The following is a 27,030-nucleotide window of genomic DNA, read 5'->3' as shown; positions in this document are numbered from 1 at the left end:
CCTCAGACTGGGGCGAAGGTTCACCTTCCAACAGGACAACGTCCCTAAGCACAGCCAAGACAAATCAGGCGTGTCTTTGGGACAAGTCTCTGAATGTCTTTGAGTGGCCCAGCCAGAGCCCGGACTTGAACCCGATCAAACATCTCTGGAGAGACCTGAAAATAGCTCCCCATCCAACCTGACAGAGCTTAAGAGGATCTGCAGAGAAGAATGAAAGAAACTCCCCAAATACAGGTGTGCCAATCTTTTAGCGTCACACCCATGGAGACTCAAGGCTGTAATCATTGCCAAAAGTGCTTCAACAAAGTACCGAGTAAAGGGTCTGAATACTTATGTAAATGTGATATTATTATTTTATTTTTTTATAAATGTGCACATTTTTCTAAAAACCTGTTTTTGCTTTGTCATTATGGGGTATTGTGGGAGATTGATGAGGGAAAAAACGATTTAATCGATTTTAGAATAAGGCTGTAACCTAACAAATTGTGGAAAAGGATCTTTGTTCCAGGGCACGGCTCTAACAGAGGAGAGAGTGTTTCAGTCTGTTCATCCGGCTCGACTGTCAGGGCTGTAGCAGAAGCCGTGTTGGTGCAGTGGGTTGGAAGCTGTGAGACAGATTTCAACATGCCTGGTTTCCTCAACTTCGCTCATTCTCTGTGACATGACTTCCTACTTTTAGATTTCCTCTTTATCTCCTGAGCTTTCAAAGAAAAGACAGTCTTTTTCACTATTGACATTGAGTGCTTTCCTATTCCAAGCCCTGTGCTTCATCAGGTAGCTGTGGGGAGCTGGGGGAGAGAGAGAGGGAGAGGAGAGAGAGAGGGAGAGGAGAGAGAGAGAGAGTGAGCGAGAGAGAGGGGGGGACAGAGAGATCTTGCCCTCCAGGTAATGTTATCCATTAATCCTAATACTGGCAAGCAGCTCTCCTCTGGCCAGGGTCTGTTGATCATTTGTTTATTGTGAGCGTTTGCGAAGTAGTATGCATTGTGAACAGCTCAAATTCAAATCCAATCATTTTCATTTTGGGTCAAATCAAATCCCCCTGACCTTGATCATTTGCATTAGCATTCTTTATATTGAAGCCATCTGTAATTAAACTGGATAGGTTAGGGGTTATCTAACAGCACCATCTCAGGCCACAGAGACCCAGAGAAGATGCTATTGGCAGATTAGCTACGTCTGCGTCTGCTGTGTGATGTCTGTGTCAGCGGTATGTTAGTATGTTGGTGTGGGTTCTGCGTGTGACACTGTAGTGTCATTAATGAATTGAACAGTCAGGGGAATAATGAAAAAGCTGTGTTAGCTTCATCCATGTTTAGATATGCGCATCACACTGATTGGTGTCCATGTTCATGGTGCTCTTTGGGTACACTGCTGGCCATTTTGGGTGTACCGTTTGGATCTACTCAAATTCTATGGTCCTGACTCCTGACCCTCCCTGTGTTCTTCTCTCCCACCCCAGGTAGAGCCAGCCTGCATGGGAAGGCGTCTCTTCAGATTGACCCAGTGCGCTCAGAGGACCAGGGCTGGTACGAGTGTAGGGTTCTGATGCTGGAGCAGCAATACAACACCTTCCACAATGGCAGCTGGGTGCAGCTCACAGTCAATGGTGAGTCACTGCCTGCGTCCCAAATGGCAGCCTATTCCCTATGTAGTGCACAGCTTTTGACCAGGGCTCATATGGCTCTGGTCAAAAGTATTGCACTATATAGGGAATAGGGTGCCTTTTGTTTCACTTCACTGTCACTTTACTGTCAGCACCAACCGATTGGAGTGTGGTAGGTAGCTTTGGAATTGGGACCCAATATAGGGAATGTGTTTCTACAGTGTAATCTCGTCAGATGTGTGTGCTCGAGTGATTCATGACAATGTTCACCTCATAGGTTGCTTACATTCCATGCCTCAACAGTTTTAATTGGTCTGCCTCAGATAGCTATACTGTAGCTAACTACATTCTGAAGATTTTGTCAGAACATTCCTTCTCTCTGATTCAGCATTCAGATGGTGACAATGACTTGTCTGTCTGAGATTTCAGATTTACTGTGTGCGTGCTGATTTGTTTTATCACTTGGGCGATGTTTGGATTTTTAGTGATTCTATGTGGTACTGTAAAATAATTTGTCCCCCAAAATAATTGTTTTCATGATTTATGGCCTTTTCCTTGTAGTCACTCTATCTATGTTTATTATGTGATGCTAAAGCTCTGATGAGTGGCAATCAGGGTTCAAATCAAAATCAAATTTATTTTTATATAGCCCTTCGTACATCAGCTGATATTCTCAAAGTGCTGTACAGAAACCCAGCCTAAAACCCCAAACAGCAAGCAAAGCATGTGAAAGAAGCACGGTGGCTAGGAAAAACTCCCTAGGAAAAACTCCCTAGAAAGGCCAAAAACCTAGGAAGAAACCTAGAGAGGAACCAGGCTATGAGGGGTGGCCAGTCCTCTTCTGGCTGTGCAGGGTGGATATTATAACAGAACATAGTCAAGATGTTAAAATGTTAAAATGTTCATAAATGACCAGCATGGTCAAATAATAATAATCATAGTAGTTGTCGAGGGTGCAACAAGCACGTCCGGTGAACAGGTCAGGGTTCCATAGCCGCAGGCAGAACAGTTGAAACTGGAGCAGCAGCACGGCCAGGTGGACTGGGGACAGCAAGGAGTCATCATACCAGGTAGTCCTGAGGCATGGTCCTAGGGCTCAGGTCCTCCGAGAGAAAGACAGAAAGAGAGAAAGAGAGAATTAGAGAGAGCATATTTAAATACACACAGGACACCGGATAAGACAAGAGAAATACTCCAGATGTAACAGACTGACCCTAGCCCCCCCGACACATAAACTACTGCAGCATAAATACTGGAGGCTGAGACAGGAGGGATCAGAAGACACTGTGGCCCCATCCGATGATACCCCCGGACAGGGTTGGGGAGTAACGGATTACATGTAATCCATAACATGTAAGGGATTACAAAAAAAACAGCAACTGTAATCAGTTACGTTACCTGCAAAAATATTGTGATCAAATTACAGATACTTTTGAAAAACTACATGATTACGTTGAGGATTACTTTTTAATTCAGAAAGAATGTTTGTGGAAAAAAACATTTACACTTCTCTGTTTTCTCAATGACATTCAAATCAGCATTGAAAAAATACACAAGTTTAAGTTTGTTCACCTGAGCGAGTCTGACCAGAAGTCAGAGACCACTATGATGACCAAATGTGTTGGATCGCTGGAAAAGAGCATGAATAGGCTTTTGTAGGCTACAGTCCAAGCTATGTCTTCCAATGGTGCGACTGCTGTCGGCATCCAAAGATTATCCAACTTGAATAAACACTTGGAGGTAAGGATGACAGCAGTGGTGTAGTCTACGGCGATACGGATATCACTTATTATTGATATCTACATAGCGCATTGATGTAAATCACACTGCTGCTCTCTCATTTAGCTATTTGCACCTTACAGATTGTGGTTGTTGTGGATGGCTGTTCGCAAATCTAAATGTGTATTTGAACCCAATAATGGTTGAATTCAAGAAGTGCAAGGCATTTTGAACAGCTAACTAGTAACTGTAACGGATTACATTTAGAAAGTAATCTACCCAACCCTTGTGTCAATTAAAACAGCTGTTTTCAGGAACATCGCACAGACAGACACATTTCAGATTGCCTTGGGGATAAAGGGATGAGAGACTAGTAAGAAGGGGAATTGATTGTGGCCTGCTTAACACAGTTCCGGCAGGGAATGTCTGGAATAGTCTGGGAGCAATCAAACTGATGACCAGGCGGGAAAAGAAATCAGCACGTTTGCACTTCACAGGAAGGCCCCAGTGGGTTAGCGGCTAGCTGCTTCTAGCTATGTAATGTGTTCCAGTACATTGTTCAAGACCAGAACCATGTATTTACAGAGCTGGGCTAGCTTTTAGAATTAAAAAAATAATAATTATTCTAGACATTCAGTTACATAGCGTTATTTAGATATTATCTATGTCTTGTTAATGGGGCACTAACATGGCTGTCATAGAATGTTGAAGAATCATGCAGAACCCTCTATGTCCCATCTCTCTAAATGCATGGTTCTGTTCAAGACCTAGAGTCAACTTACAATGATGCTCATGATCTTTACTATTTCATCTTCTGAAAACCAAATCGGTTTTATATTCATATTTTCTGATGGGTTCTGATTTTATTCATTTTGTCTGATGTTATAATAGACAATAAAAAATACTTGTCTTGGAGAAATGTAATATAATTTAATTGCACGTTGCCGTATTCAATTCGGTTTGCAGGGCCACAGATGCTAAAGTGTAGCTGCAGCATATCTGTTCATTCCAATTATTTTGGTCTCTCTGCTGGTGTTATTCAGATACAATACATCTCTTATTTGGCCGTCCTCCGGCTGGATAGCGGTGGGTAGTTATTTCTCCATATGATGCAGGCATTTGAAAATAATGGGTTCGACTAAATGCAGTCGTCTCGTTAGAGTCATGTTTTAACATTAAACAGTGTTTTTTCCCTCCAGATAGACACCTCACAAGGACTGAAGATATTATTAGTGACAGTTTGCAGTTTATACTGTCAGATTCACACACTCAAAAGGTATTTTTGGTTTGAACTTATGCTCACTGTCTGTGTGAGGCTCATGCATATTCTCATCAGGAACTTTCTAATCTGTAACTGATTTTAAATGCATATACAGTTTACTTGACATTGGATGAGGTTCACTGTAAACCTGATGGTCACTATGAAACTGAAAAGGTAGATTAAGAACAGGGAGACTACCAATGTGTCTGTGTGTGCAAGCATGCATCTACACACTGTGTATTTGTATGTGAGAACATTTGCATGTGTGTTACACCGTACCCAAACTGGCCGTGTGCGTGCGTGTGCATGCGTGTGCCATCGTGTGCAAATAGATTTTGTCCCCCCACACCAAACGCGATCATGACACGCCGGTTGAAATATCAAAACAAACTCTGAACCAATTATATTAATTTGGGGACAGGTCGAAAAGCATTAAACATTTATGGCAATTTAGCTAGCTAGCTTGCAGTTGCTAACTCATTTGTCCTGTTTAGCTAGCTTGCTGTTGCTAGCTAATTTGTCCTGGGATATAAACATTGAGTTGTTATTTTACCTGAAATGCACAAGGTCCTCTACTCCGACAATAATCCACACATAAAACGGTCAACCGAATCGTTTCTAGTCATCTCTCCTCCTTCCAGGCTTTTTCATCTTTGAACTTATATGGTGATTGGCATCTAACTTTCATAGTTACCACGACGACCGCCCGAACTCAGTTCATCTTTCAATCACCCACGTGGGTATAACCAATGAGGAGATGGCACGTGGGAATCTGCTTCTATAAACCAATGAGAAGATGGGAGAGGCAGGACTTGCACCACGTTCAGCGTCACAAATAGAACTGACTTCTATTTTAGTGCTTGGCAACGCAGAAGCTCGTTGGCAACGCAGATGTGGGTGTGGGTGCAATAAATGAATAACATGTATGTTTGAAATTCATTTTGCAACTCTCGCGCACACGACGTGAGCGGTGTGGTCAGCATGTAAGGGTACATGTCTCAGTATTTCAACGGTTCAGTGTGCGCGCGCTTATGCATGTGTGTGTAATGGTGGGTGTGTAATGGTGGGTGTGTAATGGTGGGTGTGTAATGATGGGTGTGTAATGGTGGGGGTAATGGTGGGTGTGTAATGGTGGGTGGGTAATGGTGGGTGTGCATTTGGCTGTGGCTAAATGAGTTCCCTATCTACTGAGTTACACTCACGGTTGCCCTGCCAGGGAGTGTCACCTGCGCAGCCTCTAGGGGGGTGGGAGGGAGTGTGTGAACATCTGTGTTTGTTTGGTTTGAATGGCTTCCTGTGCAAGCGGGCACACTGCGTCTCTATGGCCGTCCTCATCAGTGTTCACGCTCAACTCACTCGCTTACTCATTCACTCGCCTATGCTCTCCCCCTCCCCTACTGCCAGACCTTTACACAATCACTGAGTTGTCTGGATAACGTGTTTGATGTGTCATTATCCTTTGTGTTGGAACCAGTTTTGGTGTTTGAGTTCAAATATTTTTTAAATATTTTGTTTGTCTATACCTTGTTTACGGAAGTGTAATGGCAAAGGTGCAGAGCATAAGGCTATTGCCTTGTTTTCCCAATCGGGACTGTTGGGGCTGTACCTGAAGCCAAGCTCTCATGTCTACTGAAAGAGCCAGATCAAAATGGCTGGCAGTGTTTGTGCTTATTTTGAGACATCTGTGTGTTGAATTGACATTCAGAGGCCTCGTCATGGCTGCTTGTCCTCTCAAAGGGTCTCTGTTGGGAAGGCAGGTGCTCTCCTGGCCAGGCTTCATCACAGATACTAAAGGCAGCCATTTCCTGTGGCCAGTGGAATCTACATATGATACACTCCCTGCTTTGAGTTCCTGTTTGCTGCCCTCTACTTCCTGCCAAACAGAAAGAGGATTCATGCCCACTCAGTGGCAGGTGTCAGATGGCAAGACCTTGTGCCCGAAAGACAGAGAGTTCACTGTGGTGCCTCCTCTCCTCTCCTCTCCTCTCCTCTCCTCTCCTCTCCTCTCCTCTCCTCTCCTCTCCTCTCCTCTCCTCTCCTCTCCTCTCCTCTCCTCTCCTCTCCTCTCCTCTCCTCTCCTCTCCTCTCCTCTCCTCTCTTCTTAATTTAGTATCAGTTAGCAGTATGCTAATAAATCAGCAGCTTTTGGATAGTGCGAGAGAATACATAAGTGAGAGACACAGAGAGTGAGAGATTGTGCATGTCAGCTCACACAGCTGCAGTAACTTCAGAGACAAATAGTCTTAAGGGGATCTCTTGGTGCCTTGAGGGAAAATTGTTGTTGGGTTGCGGATGGAAAGTAGAGTACAGTAAACAGTAAAGGGCTAAATATATGCTGCAATTCGATAAAAATGCATGATGATCCTTTCGTGCTGTAAGTAGCAGTCCTCGGGGAAAAGATGCTCTCTCTCCCACTCTGGCTGGCTCTATACTGTAAATGTTAATTTTGTCTGAAATCTGCTCATAAAGGGAAATCAAAGAAAAACTGTGTAAAAACTGTGCAGTCTTCCAGGGAGCGGGAGAAAGAGAGATGGCGAGAATGAGGGAGAAATAGAGGAAGGCAGAGAATCAGAGTGAGAAGGAGAGATGTCGGGGAGCAGGTATGGCGCTCTATGGAGGCCATCTGCTCGTGTGGAAAGGTCTACAGAGGAGAGTGGTGTGAATACAGAAGCAACTGAATCCAGGAATAAAGAAGACGTGAAAATTATCAAAGTAGGGCGAGAATGTGATGCTCAACTTGGCTTTTTGTAGAACATCTCCTAAATTCCCCACTTGGTGACACGTACTGATGTGTTGTACCTGATAATGGGCGGAAAGAACTCCCCTGTCACCCAATCCACTCACAGTAAATGCCACCTCCTGTTTGCCACCTACTTAGTGTAAATGAATGTTAGGTCATCTAAACCACATTATAGATGTGAATCAAAGATGTAGACCTGTTCATAGAAAATAATCTACACCACAATCCACAATATGGTTGCGCATAAAGCACACTTGCATTGTAAATCACTACAAAAACCAGAGCTGGTTGCTTAATGTGCAAAAATGAATATACTGTAGTAACATTACAGAACGACAATACCCAAATAAGTAATTGAGAGAATGCCTAGAACAGCTGTTAAAGAGATCGAACGGGATCTTAAGCACATTCGTAACATATCATACGATCCAGCAGGACGTAACATATCATACGATCCAGCAGGACGTAACATATCATACGATCCAGCAGGACGTAACATATCATACGATCTAGCAGGACGTAACATATCATACGATCCAGCAGGATGTAACATATCATACGATCCAGCAGGACGTAACATATCATACGATCCAGCAGGACGTAACATATCATACGATCCAGCAGGACGTAACATATCATACGATCCAGCATGATGTAACATATCATACGAAATTGAAAATGGAAATGGATGATGTTGTGCCCAATTGTTCACAATTTTAGGGGACTTGTTTTGGCACGTGAGCGCTACTTTCAAAACTACTGCCTGAAAGTTCCTTAATGGTAGTCTCTGGTAGCCTCTATACAGGATTACTGTGCAGTGAGGGGCCAAGATGGATAGGCAGGTCTCTAGAGATGCTAATTTGTGTGTTTGTTTACTCCACACCAGGTGTGTGTTCAATTAGAAGTGAAGACAAGACTCCCATCGGCTAGCCATGACCCACTTTGGTAGAGAGAGTGTGATCCTCTCTTCAGCTAAATTCAGTTCAGTTTTATTGTCACATGCAGATGTACAGTGAAATGCTTAACTTAAGAGCTCTACCCAACAGTGCAGTAATCAATGTCTAAAATAATATAGCTAACAAAATAAAAAAAAATGGAATATACACTATCGTTCAAAAGTTTGGGGTCACTTAGAAATGTCCTTGTTTTTGAAAGAAAAACTATTTTTTTGTCTATTAAAATAACATAAAATTGATCAGAAATACAGTGAAGACATTGTCAATGTTGTAAATGACTATTGTAGCTGGAAGTGGCAGATTTTTTATGGAATATCTACATAGGCGTACAGAGGCCCATTATCAGCAACCATCACTCCTGTGTTAGCTAATCCAAATGTATCATTTTAAAAGGCTAATTGATCATTAGAAAACCCTTTTGCAATTATGTTAGCACAGCTGAAAACGGTTGTTCTGATTAAAGAAGCAATAAAACTGGCCTTCTTTAGACTAGTTGAGTATCTGGAGCATCAGTATTTGTGGGTTCGATTACAGGCTCAAATGGCCAGAAACAAAGACCTTTCTTCTGAAACTCGTCAAATGTTTCGGGTAGCCTTCCACAAGCTTCCCACAATAAGTTGGGGGAATTTTGGCCCATTCCTCCTGACAGAGCTGGTGTAACTGAGTCAGGTTTGTAGGCCTCCTTGCACACACACGCTTTTTCAGTTCTGCCCACAAATTTTCTATGGGATTGAGGTCAGGGCTTTATGATGGCCACTCCAATAACTTGACTTTGTTGTCCTTAAGCCATTTTGACACAATTGTGGAAGTATGCTTGGGGTCATTGTCCATTGGGAAGACCCATTTGCCACCAAGCTTTAACTTCCTGACTGATGTCTTGAGATGTTGCTTCAATATATCCACATAATTTTCCTCCCTCATGATGCCATCTATTTTGTGAAGTGCACCAGTCCCTCCTGCAGCAAAGCACCCCCACAATATGATGCTGCCACCCCCGTGCTTCACGGTTGGGATGGTGTTCTTCAGCTTGCAAGCGTCCCCCTTTTTCCTCCAAACATAACGATGGTCATTATGGCCAAACAGTTCTATTTTTGTTTCATCAGACCAGAGGACATTTCTCCAAAAAGTATGAGCTTTGTCCCCATGTGCAGTTGCAAACCGTTGTCTGGCTTTTTTATGGCGGTTTTGGAGCAGTGGCTTCTTCCTTGCTGAGCGGCCTTTCAGGTTATGTCGATATAGGACTCGTTTTACTGTGGATATACACTGCTCAAAAAAGTAAAGGGAACACTTAAACAACCCAATGTAACTCCAAGTCAATCACACTTCTGTGAAATCAAACTGTCCACTTAGGAAGCAACACTGATTGACAATAAAATTCACATGCTGTTGTGCAAATGGAATAGACAACAAGTGGAAATTATAGGCAATTAGCAAGACACCCCCAATAAAGGAGTGGTTGTGCAGGTGGTGACCACAAACCACTTCTCAGTTCCTATGCTTCCTGGCTGATGTTTTGGTCACTTTTGAATGCTGGCGGTGCTTTCACTCTAGTGGTAGCATGAGATGCAGTCTACAACCCATACAAGTGGCTCAGGTAGTGCAGCTCATCCAGGATGGCACATCAATGCGAGCTGTGGCAAGAAGGTTTGCTGTGTCTGTCAGCGTAGTGTCCAGAGCATGGAGGCGCTACCAGGAGACAGGCCAGTACATCAGGAGACGTGGAGGAGGCCGTAGGAGGGCAACAACCCAGCAGCAGGACCGCTACCTCCGCCTTTGTGCAAGAAGGAGCAGGAGGAGCACTGCCAGAGCCCTGCAAAATGACCTCCAGCAGGCCACAAATGTGCATGTGTCTGCTCAAACGGTCAGAAACAGACTCCATGAGGGTGGTATGAGGGCCCAACGCCCACAGGTGGGGGTTGTGCTTACAGCCCAACACCGTGCAGGACGTTTGGCATTTGCCAGAGAACACCAAGATTGGCAAATTCGCCACTGGCGCCCTATGCTCTTCACAGATGAAAGCAGGTTCACACTGAGCACATGTGACAGACGTGACAGAGTCTGGAGAAGGCCGTGGAGAACGTTCTGCTGCCTGCAACATCCTCCAGCATGAGCGGTTTGGCGGTGGGTCAGTCATGGTGTGGGGTAGCATTTCTTTGGGGGGCCGCACAGCCCTCCATGTGCTCGCCAGAGGTAGCCTGACTGCCATTAGGTACCGAGATGACATCCTCAGACCCCTTGTGAGACCATATGCTGGTGCGGTTGGCCCTGGGTTCCTCCTAATGCAAGACAATGCTAGACCTCATGTGGCTGGAGTGTGTCAACAGTTCCTGCAAGAGGAAGGCAATGATGCTATGGACTGGCCCGCCCGTTCGCCAGACCTGAATCCAATTGAGCACATCTGGGACATCAGGTCTCGCTCCATCCACCAACGCCACGTTGCACCACAGACTGTCCAGGAGTTGGCAGATGCTTTAGTCCAGGTCTGGGAGGAGATCCCTCAGGAGACCATCCGCCACCTCATCAGGAGCATGCCCAGGCGTTGTATGGAGGTCATACAGGCACGTGGAGGCCACACACACTACTGAGCCTCATTTTGACTTGTTTTAAGGACATTACATCAAAGTTGGATCAGCCTGTAGTGTGGTTTTCCACTTTAATTTTGAGTGTGACTCCAAATCCAGACCTCCATGGGTTGATAAATTGGATTTCCATTGATTATTTTTGTGTGATTTTGTTGTCAGCACATTCAACTATGTAAAGAAAAAAGTATTTAATAAGATTATTTCATTCATTCAGATCTAGGATGTGTTATTTTAGTGTTCCCTTTATTTTTTTGAGCCGGTTAGATACTTTTGTACCTGTTTCTGGGATTGATTTGCACTTTTCGCAGCAAAGTACGTTCATCTCTAGGAGACAGAACGCGTCTCCTTCCTGAGCTTTATGACAGCTGCGTGGTCCTATGGTGTTTATACTTGCATACTATTTTTTTGTATGATGAATGTGGTACCTTCAGGCGTTTAGAAATTGCTCTCAAGGATGAACCAAACTTGTGGAGGTCTACAATTTTTTTCCTGAGGTCTTGGTTGATTTATTTTGATTTTCCCATGATGTCAAGCAAAGCGGCACTGAGTTTGAAGGTAGGCTTTGAAGTACATCCACAGGTACACCTCCAATTGACTCAAATGATGAATGCCAAGAGTGTGCAAAGCTGTCATCAAGGCAAAGGGTGGCCACTTTGAGGAATCTGAAATATAAAATATATTTTTATTTGTTTAACACTTTTTTGGTTACTACATGATTCCAAATGTGTTATTTCATAGTTTTGATGTGTTCACTATTATTCTACAATGTAGAAAATAGTAAAAAATAAAGGAAACCCCATGAATGAGTAGGTGTGTCCAAACTTTTGACTGGTACTGTATAAATACTTATGGTAATAACTAGTGGTTGTCATGTCCTGACCAGTAAAAGGGGTTATTTGTTATTGTAGTTTGGTCAGGACGTGGCAGGGGTGTGTTTGTTTCGTGTTGTCGGGGTTTTTGGGTATTGTTCTATGTTTTGTATTTCTATGTTCGTATTTCTAGTTGTTCTATTTCTATGTTAGTTTTGGGAACAACCTCCAATTAGAAGCAGCTGGTTGTCGTTGCTTCTAATTGGAGGCCATATTTATATGGGTTTATTTTCTCTTGTGTTTGTGGGTGGTTGTCTCTGTGTATAGTCATTGTACCTTACAGGACTGTCATTCATTTTCTTGTTTTGTTTAGTGTTCATGGTTAAATACAAATATAAGTATGGACACTTACCACGCTGCGTATTGGTCCGATATTTCGTGCCTTCAGAAAGTATTCATACCCCTTGACTTATTCCACATTTTGTTGTGTTACAGCCTGAATTCAAAATGTATTACATAGAGTTTCTTTCTCACCAATCTACACACAATACCCCATAAAGACAAAATGAAAACATGTTTTTAGTCATTTTAGCAAATGTATTAAAAATGATAGACAGACAGAAATATTGAGTCAATACTTTGTAGATTCACCTTTGGCCGCAATTACAGCTGTGAGTCTTTCTGGGTAAGTCGCTAAGAGCTTTCAGCACCTGGCTTGTGCAACGTTTTCCCATTATTCTTTTCAATATTCTTCAAGCTCTGTCAAAATGGTTGTTGATCATTGCTAGACAACCCTTTTCAGGTCTTGCCATAGATTTTCAAGTAGATTTAAGTCAGAACTGTAACTCAGTCACACAGGAGCACTGTCTTCTTGGTAAGCAACTCCAGTTTAGATTTTGCCTTGTGTTTTAGGTTATTGTCCTGCTGAAAGGTGAATTCATCTCCCAGTGTCTGGTGGAAAGCAGACAATCAGATTTTCCTCTAGTATTTTGTCTGTGTTTAGCTCCATTCGATTTATTTTTTATCCTAAAAAACTCCCCAGTCCTTAACAATTACAAGCATACCCATAACATGATGCAGCCACTACTATGGTACTCAGTGATGTTTGGATTTTCACCAAACATAACACTTTGTATTCAGGACAAAAAGTTATTTGCTTTGCCACATTTATTGCAGTATTATTTTTGTGCCTTGTTGCAAACAAGATGCATGTTTTGGAATATTTTTATTCTGTACAGGCTTACTTCTTTTCACTCTGTCAATTAGGTTATTATTGTGGAGCAATTACAATGTTGTTGATCCATCCTCCTTTTCTCCTATCACATTCATTAACTCTGTAACTGTTTTAAAGTCACCATTGGCCTTATGGCGAAATCCCATTGAGTTAGGAAGGATGCCTGCATATTTGTAGTAACTTGGTGTATTGTTACACCATCAGAAGTGTAATTAATAACTTCACCATGCTCAAAGGGATATTCAATGTCTGCTTTTTACATTTGTACCCATCTACCAATAGGTGCCCTTCTCTGTGAGGCATTGGAAAACCTCCCTGGTCTTTGTGGTTGAATCTGTGTTTGAAATTCACTGCTTGACTGAGGGACCTTACAGATAATTGTAAACACGTCCCTTTTCAGGACCTTTTCTTTCAAAGATAATTCGTAAAAATCCAAATAACTTCACAGATCTTCATTGTAAAGGGTTTGAACACTGTTTCCCATGCTTGTTCAATGAACCATAAACAATTAATGAACATGCACCTGAGGAATGGTTGTTAAGACACTAACAGCTTACAATTAAGGTCACAGTTATGAAAACTTAGGACACTAAAGAGGCATTTCTACTCACTCTCAAAAACACCAAATGAAAGATGCCCAGGGTCCCTGCACATCTGCGTGAACGTGCCTTAGGCATGCTGCAAGGAAGCATGAGGACTGCAGATGTGGCCAGGGCAATAAATTGCGATGTCCGTACTGTGAGACGCCTAAGACAGCGCTACAGGGAGACAGGACGGACAGCTGAACGTCCTCGCAGTGGCAGACCACGTGTAACAACACCTGCACAAGATCGGTACATCCGAACATCACAACAACAACTGCCGAGTTACACCAGGAACGCACAATCCCTCCATCAGTGCTCAGACTGTCCGCAACAGGCTGAGAGAGGCTGGACTGAGGGCTTGTAGGCCTGTTGTATGGCAGGTCCTCAACAGACATCACCGGCAACAATGTTGCCTATGGGCACAAACCCACCGTCGCTGGACCAGACAGGACTGGCAAAAAGTGCTCTTCACTGACGAGTTGCGGTTTTGTCTCACCAGGGGTGATGGTCGGATTCGCGTTTATCGTCGAAGGAATGAGCGTTACACCAAGGCCTGTACTCTGGAGCGGGATCGATTTTGAGGTGGAGGGTCCATGATGGTCTGGGGCGGTGTGTCACAGCATCATTGGACTGAGCTTGTTGTCATTGCAGGCAATCTCAACGCTGTGTGTGTTACAGGGAAGACATCCTCCTCCCTCATGTGGTACCCTTCCTGCAGGCTCATCCTGACATGACCCTCCAGCATGACAATACCACCAGCCATACTGCTCGTTCTGTGAGTGATTTCCTGCAAGACAGGAATGTCAGTGTTCTGCCATGGCCAGTGAAGAGCCCGGATCTCAATCCCATTGAGCACGTCTGGGACCTGTTGGATCGGAGGGTGAGGGCTAGGGCCATTCCCCACAGAAATGTCCGGGAACTTGCAGGTGCCTTGGTGGACGAGTGGGGTAACATCTCACAGCAAGAACTGGCAAATCTGGGGCAGTCCATGAGGAGGAGATGCACTGAGGTACTTAATGCAGCTGGTGGCCACACCAGATACTGACTGTTACTTTTGATTTTGACCCCCCCTTTGTTCAGGGACACATTATTCCTTTTCTGTTAGTCACATGACTGTGGAACTTGTTCAGTTTATGTCTCAGCTGTTGAATCGTATGTTCTTACAAATATTTATACATGTTAAGTTTGCTGAAAATAAACGCAGTTGATAGTAAGAGGACATTTCTTTTTTTGCTGAGTTTATGTGTGAGGCACAGAGATGAGGTAGTCGTTCAGCAATGATGTTTAACACTATTATTGCACACAGAGTGAGTCCATGCAACATTATGTGACTTGTTAAGCACATTTCTACTCCTGAATTTATTTAAGCTTTCCATATTAAGGGGGTTGAATAGTTATTGACTCAAGACATTTCAGTTTTTCAGTTTTTATTAATTGGCCAAAAAATGGAAAAACATAATTCCACTTTGACATTATGGGATATTGTGTGTAGACTAGTGACAAAAGAATCAAAAATTAATTCAGCCTGTAACACAACAACATTTTGAACAAATCTAAGGAAATCAATGCTTTCTAAAGGCACTGTACATGTGAACAGGAGTAATAGTGACAAGTAGCAGGATAAAATAGATAGATACTAATAAAATAGATAGGTAATCAATAGTCAATGAACGGCAACATAGTGGTAGGAATAATCAAATCAGTAATCATTTTAGCAGCAGCGTAGGTGTGAGGGAGAGTAGTATTTGTTAACCATTTAACTGTCTTATGGCCAGGGGATAGAAGCTGTATAGGAGTCTGTTGGTTTGAGCCTTGATGCACCTGTACTGTCTGCCGGATGGGAGCAAGGAGAACAGTCCATGTCTCGGATGGTTGGAGTCTTTGGCAATTGTTGGGGCCTTTCTCAGACACCGCCTGGAATGTACGTCCTGAATAGAACAATGCTGCTGCTGTTTAGAACCAGAGTTACATTGAGATATCAAGTGCAGTTGACTCATGAGACGTAGCGTAGCAGCTAGTTAGCTTGAAATAGATGATAAACCCATAAGGATATTAGTGATGCCCAGGAACAGCTGTGCAATATGCTGTAATTATTGGTTTTATTAGTGGCTGTATTCTGTTAGATGGTTGTGATGTGATGCTCTTCACTGGGTTTATAGAGAGCAGATTAGGTTATCATTGCCTATATTGAAGAGGGAACACATTTCTTAAATTTGAGTAAATTTGAGAGATTTATCAATGTGTATTTGATTTATAACAGTCATCCCTCATCCCTGTGTAATGCTGGTTAGAGATGAATGGACATAAAAACTTGTGATAGGCTGTTTATTTAAAGACTATGTTACATCTTGGAAATTCCCAACTTTTTAATACTTTCAAGAAATTAAGATATTCTCAGTGGATCGAAAATATGCTAATGATGTTTTTTCTTTTCCCAAAGCCCCTCCCACTTTTACGACCACACCCCCACAGTATGTGGAGGCCAAGGAGGGGGGCAGCACACTGCTGACTTGCTCCGCCCAGGGAAACCCCAAACCAATGATCAGCTGGCTGAGGGAGGGGGAGGAGCTTGCAAGCAGTGGAAAATACACGGTAAGCCAAAATGGACAACAAATGTACTGTACACTCGGGCTAGAAATACATGCCCTTTAAACCTTGAATCAGCAGTGAAATGGTCTGTGAAAGTGACTCTTTAGATCAGTGGAAATAAAACATGCTAGCCATTTCCTCCAGGTTGATATTGGATTTGTCAATTTTCTAGGGCTGCCATGACATTCTTTGATATTTAGGTTAATGAGCCTGGAAGGTATGTGGATTCCAGATAATTTAGCCCTTTAAGGTCTTGGAGACATTCAGATGTGAAGTTGAAATCTTAGATATTATACCTGTCTTGCATGCTTAACACCAGCCCCACCCCACCGCTTCTGAGGATGTCACTGCTCCTGATGTTTGTTTTTTGTTGCTATGGAACAAAAGTACAGTAAGCACTGAACAGAATGGAAATATTCAGAACAACTGAACAGAATGGAAATATTCAGAACAACTGAACAGAATGGAAATATTCAGAACAACTGAACAGAATGGAAATATTCAGAACAACTGAACAGAATGGAAATATTCAGAACAACTGAACAGAATGGAAATATTCAGAACAACTGAACAGTATGGAAATATTCAGAACAACTGAACAGAATGGAAATATTCAGAACAACTGAACAGTATGGAAATATTCAGAACAACTGAACAGTATGGAAATATTCAGAACAACTGAACAGTATGGAAATATTCAGAACAACTGAACAGAATGGAAATATTCAGAACAACTGAACAGAATGGAAATATTCAGAACAACTGAACAGTATGGAAATATTCAGAACAACTGAACAGTATGGAAATATTCAGAACAACTGAACAGTATAGAAATATTCAGAACAACTGAACAGTATGGCTAGGCTATACAATACAAGATTTCACAGACTCCAAAACATTCTCTACACAATGTTCTTATGCCTGATAAAGACAATTTGACTTGTGAATGGATGATCATTTTGTGGAAACAGATTATTAGTCTAAAAACATGCCTTTTCCTCAATCTGGGTACTTGGGCTGTAGATATACTATACAAGCTTTCACAGACTCCAAAACAATGTGTACACAATGTTATCAGTTTAGGGAAGTCTGATGATGACATTTTACAGTCATGAATGCTACACTCTTTTTGTGAAAATGTACGATTTGTTTTGATTAAAAACATGCATGTTCCTCTAGGTACTCAGACTAAGCCGTAGATATACCGTAAAAGCTTTCACAGACGCCAGAACACTCTCTACACTATTTTGGTGGCAATACAGTAGGTTATTATCTTAAAACGTGCATTTTCATCTATCTGGGTACTCAGACTGGCTGTAGATAAGCCTATACAGTCTGTTTCATAACTCATCTTCAAGAAGGAGGCAGTCTATAGGTGTGGTTTGGTGTGCTGGTGAAATTTTCTGCACACACCACCATCTCTCTGAGTATACGTAAGACTGCACCCAGATTGCAGACCGAGAAGCCCTTAATTGGACTGTCTGGCATGTCTGTGATTGGCCAGGAGCGTCTGTCATTCAGGCTGCAGAAGGTCTGCAGGGGGCAGTCCCTGAGGGGAGGAAGAACAGTCTAGGCGTGTCAAGCCACGGCTGCACCCCCTCTCTCATTTGTCATGTTTTGCGTTAGTGTTCCAGTTCTCTTTAAGGAACCCTGTGAACCATAGACAACCCCATCTCTTACCCCTCGCTCACCCTCCCTGCACTCAGATGTTTCAAATGGAGTAAATCCCTGAGCTAGCTGAAGGCTTGCTGAAGGCTGCACCTAACATTTGGACTTGATATGTGATGTACAGGAAGTGACAGCTCACCTCATTCCTATGTCATTGTGTCTGTCACAGCTGGCCCTCTGTCTTATCCCTCTCGCACCCCTCTCTTGCTCACCCATCTCTCACCCCTCTCTCATCTCTCTCTCTCATCCCTCTCACCCCTCTCTCATCCCTCTCTCACCTCTCATCCCTCTCTCCCACTCCTCTCTCATCCCTCTCACTCACCCCTCTCTCATCCCTCTCACTCACCCCTCTCTCATCCCTTTCTCTCTCACTCCTCTCTAACCCCTCTCTCACCCCTCTCTCATCCCTCTCTCTCACTCCTCTCTCATCCCTCTCTCACCCCACTCTCACTCCTCTCTCACCCCCCTCTCATCCCTCTCTCACTCCTCTCATCCCTCTCTGTCACCCCTCTCAGGCTCCCACACCACAGCCTCATCAAAGGTCAGAGTGGAGGAGCCCAGGGCTTTAACATGTTTGCAATAGTAAACGATTGGAAGACTTCCTCATGCATTATTAATCCCTTCCTAATGCATCAATATTACATGACTCTTAATATGAATGTTATACTAAACATGAATATCAACAGTGAGCCAAGTGCCTCACATCTAAACCATGCTTTGATGCAGTCAGCATTTAGGTGCATTGGTAGTGAGGGTGGAATATGTTTATGATTTGTTTGAACGCTCAAATTGTTTTTGATTTCCATGTGGTTGGTTTGCTGTGAGAGGAAACTGGAAAAACTTTTATATTCCCAACCAAGCGATAGTCTATACATTTGAGGACTCCCATTGTAGTAAAGAGATGGTGGTAATATTTGCGCTCCATGGATGGTGTCCTTGAGGACTTGGTAGAGAATGGCAGGGATGTGACAGTGGAGAGAAGAGGAGGAACCATGGTCATCATCTCAGCACCCCCTGCTGTTTGAGGTCCCACACATGAATCAATGTGTCCACCTCCTCATCCTCCCCTCCCCATCCGCCTTCCCTGTAGCTATAGAAACGGCCTGCTGACTATTACACTGCTGCAAGTGTAGTGTAGGTTACTGTGTCACAACTGTGGCCCAGCTATGTGTGTTTGTCCTGCCATGGAGTGGGATTAAAAGGGAATTCTACCTCAGCTGGGCTGACCCAAGGCAGGATGGATCACTGTGTGGGTGTGTCTAGTGGCTGCTAAACTCTCTTGACTGAAAGGTTTGAGAGACAGATGAATAGGTATAATCCCAGAGGTTTAACAGATTCCCTACCATTGGCTTGAATGGACAGGGCTACAGCTGTGTGTATCCTGAATGGACAGAACCCAGCAACCCTACTGCATCATTTACGAGGGTATTTTTATTAGGTTGGGTTATTGTGTTCCCTCCCTGCTTATTGGTTCCTGTCAGCGTCCTCCTCGGCAGAGGGGAGAGGAAATACAGGAGCACAGTGAGACGTTTCCCAGGTTACCGCTTGGAGAGATTAGCCTCAGATCACAACCAAAGTTAATTAGAGAATAACCTCGTCCCCAGGCTATTACGCACAGTGCATATAAGCCTGGGATATCAACCACTCAAAGTTTTCCTTAGTGGCAGTGACTATAGAATTCTATGGGTGTGACCTCCTGAGTATTTGAGTATTGTCATTTATTTGAAATTTAATTTTAGCGAATCACAGGGTTGTGAGGCGTGGCTCTGTGCTTCTGGTTTACTAGCGTATGGAGGAGAGTTTTGGAGAAGGTGTTGTGTGAGATGACTGTTTGGTAGATTAAGCCAATTAAGCCAATTCCTATGTGCCGGGAGTTTCTCCCAGCTCTCTGTATTGGCTCACAAAGACCAAGTTTGATGCATTGGTCCACCAGACTCTTTGCGCATTTGGACGGAAGTATCTGGGAACGAGATTAATTAGAGAATTACATGATGATGAGTTTAGACTTTACAGTATTGGTTGTATGCTCTCTATATTAATACCTCTGTGCACAGACCTACCCACTGAATCACAGAGCGAAACATACATTCCTACCAAAGACAGACAACCTCAATCCTGCCTTGATTTTGGTGTGCAATTTCACTAGGTTAAGCTTATAAATACCATCTCTGTATGTTTGCTCTGTCTCTCACAAATTTGTCCACCCTAGGTGCATGATGGGAGTCTGACGGTGCTGGGGATCACTCGGGACGACAGAGGGGCGTATACGTGTCGAGCCTTCAGCGACCAGGGAGAGGTACTCCACACCACCCGTCTGCTGGTCCAAGGTAACAGGGCAACGGTCACATTGTAATGTCACAGATGGGTGTAACTTCAGAGGTTGTTATGGTGATGTGAGGGAGAAATCATGACGTTTCTCTACTGCGGTGCACATTGATTACTGAGGATGAGTTTTGAGAAGGTTCCTAGGACAATTGCTGGCTGAATACTAAAAGAACAGTTTGTCCTGACTGTCTGAATAATCCCTTATCTGAGAATCTTTATGCTATTTTTGCCTTACACCTGCTATTAAACATCTATTACATGCCTACAGCTATGCAGTACAGTGTCTAGATTGTGTTTAAGATAGAGAAATGAAGTCCTGCCGCTATCTACTTAATAAGTATCTGTTTCCTGCCTTTGTCATAGTATGCAGGGATAGTGTTTGGGTTTATTAGTGTGGTAGTATGCTTTAGTCTGTATCAGTCAATACTCTTAAGTCCTCTGGTGACCTAGTCTGTGGCTGCTGGTGCTGGTGTGTGTGTGTGTGTGTATCACTGTCTGTCTGAGGCATTCGTCACTGTCTGTCTCCGGTCCATTAACCAGGCTCTCTCTCGGCTAGACAGACACAGACACAGATCTGGGGTCTGCTCTGCTCAGATAAATGGATCTGATACAGGCTTCCTCCACTTCCTGCCTCTTCCTCTCTCAGTCTACATCAAACACGCACACACACACACGTACTCACGCTTGCATGCACACACACACACACACACACACACACACACACACACACACACACACACACACACACACACACACACACACACACACACACACACACACACACACACACACACACACACACACACACACACACACTCTCTCGCTCTCTCTCTCGCTCTCTCTCTCTATCAACACAAGCACTGGATGAGTTAACAGGCTGTATATTACAGCTGATGGAGCAGGTTGGTTTTATGGTAGGCTTGTTATGTTTGATGGTGGGATAAAGATGTGTCAATTTCAGTCAATGTGCAAGTGTCTAAAAGGAATATGGGCAAGAAGTACTTGGTTACATCTTAGATTTACTCTACTGACCCCTCTAAATACACGCGTACACTGCATGCACATGCCTGATAATACATGAAGGTGAGGGGAAAGTTTTAAATGAATGGGTCTGAGTCTGAAACATCCTCAAAAAACTCATACGTGTCTTAGATGGTTTCAATAAATACAAATCCAGAGTGAATTGGAATAAATCTGAGATGTCATGATACATATCTGTTTTGAGCACTAGCAATATTGCAAACTGTTTTGGTTTTTCACTACGGAGTATTAATCCATAAGCAGGCCATGTGGAAATGAGTCAGTGAAGTTGTCTAAAGCTCTCTGAGCAATTACAAGCAGCCATCGGAGGAGTCGTGATTCTCACTCAAATATCTGTTTTATTTGTTCTGTGACTTAACCACTCTTTCAGTAGTCCCTCCTGGTGTATAAAGCCATTCAGTGTGTATTTAGGAAATAACCAGGAGGCTTGTAGCTGGGCCCACTTATAAAAGACAGCTTACGTTTCAATGTCTGTAATATAGTATAGAGAGCAGAGCAGCAACCTCAGGGCACTGAGTGTTCATGCTGTGGAGGCATCTGCAAGTCTGGCAACCAAGTCTGTGGCTCAAGTTACAATATGCCTGCTTACTGTATCTCATAGACTACTAGAGAGAAGCCTGTGCCAGGGGTCTACTGTACCTACGTAACAATAAACAGACGCTGTGTGAATGGGTCATAAGATAATAATTTGAGTATCCATATCTACACTGAACAAAAATATGAACGCAACATGTAAAGTGTTGGTCCCATGTTTCATGAACAGAAATTTTCCATCGAACAAAAAAATATATTTCTCAAAAAGGTTTCTTTACATCCCTGTTAGTGAGAATTTGTCCTTTTCCAAGATAATCCATCCCCCTGACAGGTGTGGCATATCAAGAAGTTGATTAAACAGCATGATCACTACACAGGTGCACCTTGTGCTGGGGGCAATAAAAGGCCTCTATAAAATGTGCAGTTTTGTCACACAACACAATGCCACCGATGTCTCAAGTTTTGAGGGAGCGTACAATTGCTGTGCTGACTGCAGGAATGTTCAACAGAGCTGTTGACAGAGAATATAATGTTAACTTCTCTACCATAAGCCGCCTCCAACGTCGTTTTAGAGAATTTGGCAGTACGGTACATCCAACCGGCCTCACAACCACAGACCACGTGTAACCACGCCAGCCCAGGACCACCTGCGGGATTGTCTGAGACCAGCCACCCGGATAGCTGATGAAACTCTGGGTTTGCACAACCAACGAATTTCTACACAAACTGTCTGAAACCGTCTAATGTAATGTAAATGTAAAAAATGTTCTCCTCGTCCTCACCAGGGTCTTGACCTGACTGCAGGTCGGCATCGTAACCGACTTCAGTGGGCAAATGCTCACCTTCGATGGCTACTGGCACGCCGGAGAAGTGTGCTCTTCACAGATGAATCCCGGTTTCAATTGTACCGATTGACTGATTTCCTTATATGAATTGTAACTCAGTAAAATCTATTAAATTGTTGCATGTTGTGTTCATATTTTTGTTCAGTCTATGTTTTGTTGTACACTAAAAGCCTTGTTTGTTTCCTGTAGGGCCACCGTATATTAAGTCACCACCAGAGAACATCACTGTCAACATATCCCAGAATGCACGCTTCACCTGTCAAGCAGAGGCCTATCCTGGAAACCTGACCTACACCTGGTTTTGGGAGGAAGATAACGTCTACTTCACTAAGAAGTAAAGTTATAATCGAGATCGTGTTTCTGTTTGTCTGTGTACCTTCTTTTTGGTCTTCGAGTCTTTTCCACCCTGTGATCTTAAAGTATTTTGTACAGTGTCTTGTTGTATTTGAGTATTCCAGACCCTGTCCTGGTGTTGTGAATTTGAATGTGTGTGTGTGTGTGTGTGTGTGTGTGTGTGTGTGTGTGTGTGTGTGTGTGTGTGTGTGTGTGTGTGTGTGTGTGTGTGTGTGTGTGTGTGTGTGTGTGTGTGTGTGTGTGTGTGTGTGTGTGCGCGTGTCTACATGTCTGTGTGCCAGTGGGACAGTGTGTGTGCGGGACTGTGTGTGAGCTGGTGCCCTGTCCTGCTGTAGTCCGGCAACAGTAAGAGAGGGCCTAGCAGGGGCTGTCTGGAGCACGCCAGCCGGGTTAGCACACTCTGATGACATTACCACATGCCTCTTATTCTTTAGTAATGATCTGAAGTGTAGCCAGGAGCTCTGTCAGACTCGCCGCTTTAGTTTAGTGATGGAGACATTTTACAAAAAACAAGTGACTGAGAGACCAAGTGTCTGTCTGGGAGAATCAACCTATCAGAGAGTCCCTTAGAAAGAGGCCCGTCTAAAATTGTTTTCTGAAGGCCTGGAAAAAGACTGTGTAAAATCAACCCAAGGATAAGACACTACTATCCTAGTTGGGCTGCTTACAATGTTTGGTCAATCCTGGGAGCCAACAGTCTATCACAAGATGGTATTTTTGGTCTAGTCATAAGATTTATTTACTCAAATAGATACAATGAATAGTTTAGATTAATTCATAGTTTAGATGAGAATATTCCCTCTGCTATTTCTTTTGCATAATGTCCTCTCAAATATTTCTCGAATTAACATGGTGTGCAGTGGGTTTGTTCTTTGTTTGAACACAGCTGGGAATAGAATATCTGCCAGTGTACTCTTCATGAGGGTACTTCATTTAAAGTGGTAGTGAGAGAGAAAACACGAGGGCTGCAACATCAGGTGATTGTGAAAATTAGGGGATTTATTTGACATACATCTCCTCCATCTTTTGGAACCTTTTCAGCCTGGATGGATTTGACCAAATGCTGCCCTCTTTCGGCAGACTTGTGTAATTGCATTAATGCAGACCCCAGTGTGTGAGTGTGTCTATGCTATGGCATGTTCAATAACTGTCTGCTTCCTCTCGGCAGTGACCTGAAAAACCGAGTCCGCATTCTCATTGACGGAACCCTCCACATCTTCCGGGTGAAACCAGAGGATGCTGGGAAATACACCTGCAGCCCAAGCAACAGCCTTGGAACTCCACCGTCAGCATCAGCACACCTCTCTGTTCAGTGTGAGTGTTACCATGGCGACGGAGGGAGGGATAGGGGGAGGGGCAGATGAGGCTGGCTGGCTGTACTGGAACAGGAGGAGAAACAACAGTATCACAGCCTGCATAGTGGCAGCCAGAACACTGCTGCTGTACAGTATTGTCATTGGTGATGCACTACCATACATATCACCCTGCTGAAACTTTTCCACCCTTGGCTGAATTTCAGAGTCAAAGGTCGGGACGAGGGAATGATTAGATAGTCCTACTGCTCATCATCTTGGCAGGGCCTCTCTCATCACCATATTCTTAACATGTTTTCCCGTCTATGATTCCAGTCTCTGAAGTGTTGATTATCTTTCATTGCTAGACAGTGACAGAGACAGTCTGCTAGTCTCACCCCATAGCATACTGCTCAGTCTGTCGTTCTCCCCTTAGAGAAAGAGTCCTGGTCTTCTCAGTGTGCCGGACTGAATTGAAACGGTGACCTTTTAGTTAATCTGCTACTGTATGTGAAAGGGAAATGCCACAAGGCCAGACGTTTTTTTTTATCATCAGTCTAAGCATGTTTGTTACTATGCTAATTCCCTCTGAAGTCGCTGGTCATTGATCTCTGTGTTCTGAGAGAGAGAGAGAGAGAGAGAGAGAGAGAGAGAGAGAGAGAGAGAGAGAGAGAGAAAACCAGTCTTACAGAACTGTCCTTTTTTCTGTTATGTACTATCCAAGTTGATAGCTAAAGACAATTAGTTAGCAGCTAGCTTGGGTTGCCATAAAGTAACTTAAAGTAACTCCAGTCACCCAAGTCATAGACTGTTTTCTCTGCTACACCGCACGGCAAGCGGTACCGGAGTGCCAAGTCTAGGACCAAAAGGCTCCTTAACAGCTTCTACCCCCAAGCCATCTACCCCCAAGCCATCTACCCCCAAGCCATCTACGCCCAAGCCATCTACCCCCAAGCCATCTACCCCCAAGCTGAACAATTCATCAAATGGCCACCAGACTATTTACACTGACACTCCTCCATTTGTTTTGTACATTGCTGCTACTCGCTGTTTATTATCTATGCATAGTCACTTCACCCTTACCTACATGTACAAATTATCTCGACTAACCTGTACCCCTGCACATTGACTCGGTACTGGTACCCCCAGTATATAGCCTCGTTATTGTTATTTTATTGTGTTACTTTTTATTATTTTTTACTTTAGTTTATTTGGTAAATATTTGATTAACTCTTCTTGAACTGCACTGTTGGTTAAGGGCTTGTAAGTAAGCATTTCACAGTAAGGTCTACACTTGTTGTATTCTGCGCATGTGACAAATAAAGTTTGATTTGATTATAAAATACAATTTTTTTATGGTTTCCATACCGACCAACTTATTATAGGAGAAGTGAAATTGTGATTTAACAGTTTCAGACATATGCTCCAGTCTATTTTCACTTCAACCATCTCCTGTCCATCTGTACAAAACCTTGTGCTCTGTCCTCTTTGACCTCTAATCTCTGACCCTCAGACCCTGCCCGTGTGCTCAACATGCCCTCCATCATATACGTTCCACGGAAACTTCCAGGGGTCATCCGCTGCCCGGCGGACGCCAACCCGCCGGTGATATCAGTGAAGTGGGAGAAAGATGGCTACCCTCTCAGAGTGGAGAAGGTTAGTCTCAGTCTGCCATCCGTGGGGGCCTCTGTCTGTCTGGACTGTTGCTGATTACACCTCATTCACCATAACAGCTGTTCACAAAGCATCCCAGATTAGGATTGCTGATCTAGGATCCCTTTTAGGTTTTCCACCCTACTGAATATGATTATATGGACACGGAGGACCTGATCCTAGATCTCCTTCTTTAACACGTTTTGAATACAGGCCTTGACATGCTGTAGAGAATATTGCATCCATGTGATGTTGAGTGTAGCTCCTCTCTCCTGTCCCAGTACCCCGGATGGAGCCAGGCACCGGATGGGAGTATCCGGGTGGCGGAGGCCACAGAAGACTCCCTTGGCACTTACACCTGTATGCCTTACAACACCCTGGGTACAATGGGCCAGTCTGACCCGGCCACTCTGGTGCTAAAGGTACTGGTACTGGAAGAAACCTCTGACCAAATGTGATATGTGTAGTCTTCTCTCCCCCCTTTTGGTGAGACTTGTTGTGAGACTTGGTCTGTGACATTGTGTGTGTGTTGGCCCACAGGATCCCCCCTACTTTAACGTGAGGCCTGGTGGGGAGTACCGCCAAGAGGCTGGTAGAGAGCTGGTCATCCCCTGTGCTGCCTCGGGAGACCCTGAGATACCAACCATCACCTGGAGGAAGGTATGAGACCACACTACAGCTGGGACTAGTCTGGGAAGAGAAACATGGAAAATTCTAACTTCTTTTGTAATATGACAGACTAGTCCCAATGAAGTGGTGTGTGTGTGTGTGTGTGTGTGTGTGTGTGTGTGTGTGTGTGTGTGTGTGTGTGTGTGTGTGTGTGTGTGTGTGTGTGTGTGTGTGTGTTCAAGGTGGGGAAGCCCAGCAAGAGTAAGCACAACATCCTCCCCAGCGGCAGCTTACAGTTCCTGTCCCTCAGCAAGGAGGATCATGGGGAATGGGAGTGTGTGGCCACCAATGTGGTCACCAGCATCACTGCCAGCACGCGCCTCCTCGTCATCGGTACTGTCCTCTGTGACCTCATAACCCTCTGCCCCCATGCGTGTCTGATGATCCTAGTCATAGGTACCGTCCCCCCTGTGTTTTCTCAGCTCTTCAGGGTTCAGAATTTCAGTTAATCTGAATTGAAGTGGATTTGACAGCAACCCTGCAGCTCTGTTTCCATGCATGATGACCCTAGTCCCAGCTGTACTGTATGTATACTGAAGTACTGCTTAGACATTCATGATGACCCTAGT

The 27,030-nt window shown here is 43.8% G+C and overlaps 1 protein-coding gene across 1 annotated transcript in view; it reads left to right on the top strand.

Moving 5' to 3' along the window:
• The window catches only part of LOC106581149 (protein turtle homolog B), an 89,851-nt gene that overhangs the window by 38,830 nt on the left and 23,991 nt on the right, over positions 1-27,030 (top strand). Inside the window, 9 exon segments of the mRNA XM_014162997.2 lie at positions 1,463-1,609; positions 15,932-16,083; positions 19,958-20,075; positions 22,683-22,827; positions 24,016-24,161; positions 25,653-25,795; positions 26,074-26,214; positions 26,333-26,452; positions 26,644-26,794. Of these exon segments, the coding sequence (XP_014018472.2) occupies positions 1,463-1,609; positions 15,932-16,083; positions 19,958-20,075; positions 22,683-22,827; positions 24,016-24,161; positions 25,653-25,795; positions 26,074-26,214; positions 26,333-26,452; positions 26,644-26,794 (1,263 nt within the window).

The sequence above is a fragment of the Salmo salar genome, chromosome ssa20 (genome assembly GCF_905237065.1).
Source record: "Salmo salar chromosome ssa20, Ssal_v3.1, whole genome shotgun sequence".
Classification (NCBI taxonomy): domain Eukaryota; kingdom Metazoa; phylum Chordata; class Actinopteri; order Salmoniformes; family Salmonidae; genus Salmo; species Salmo salar.
Note: the sequence above shows the minus strand (reverse complement) of the source record. Positions and strands in the feature narration are given on the sequence as shown.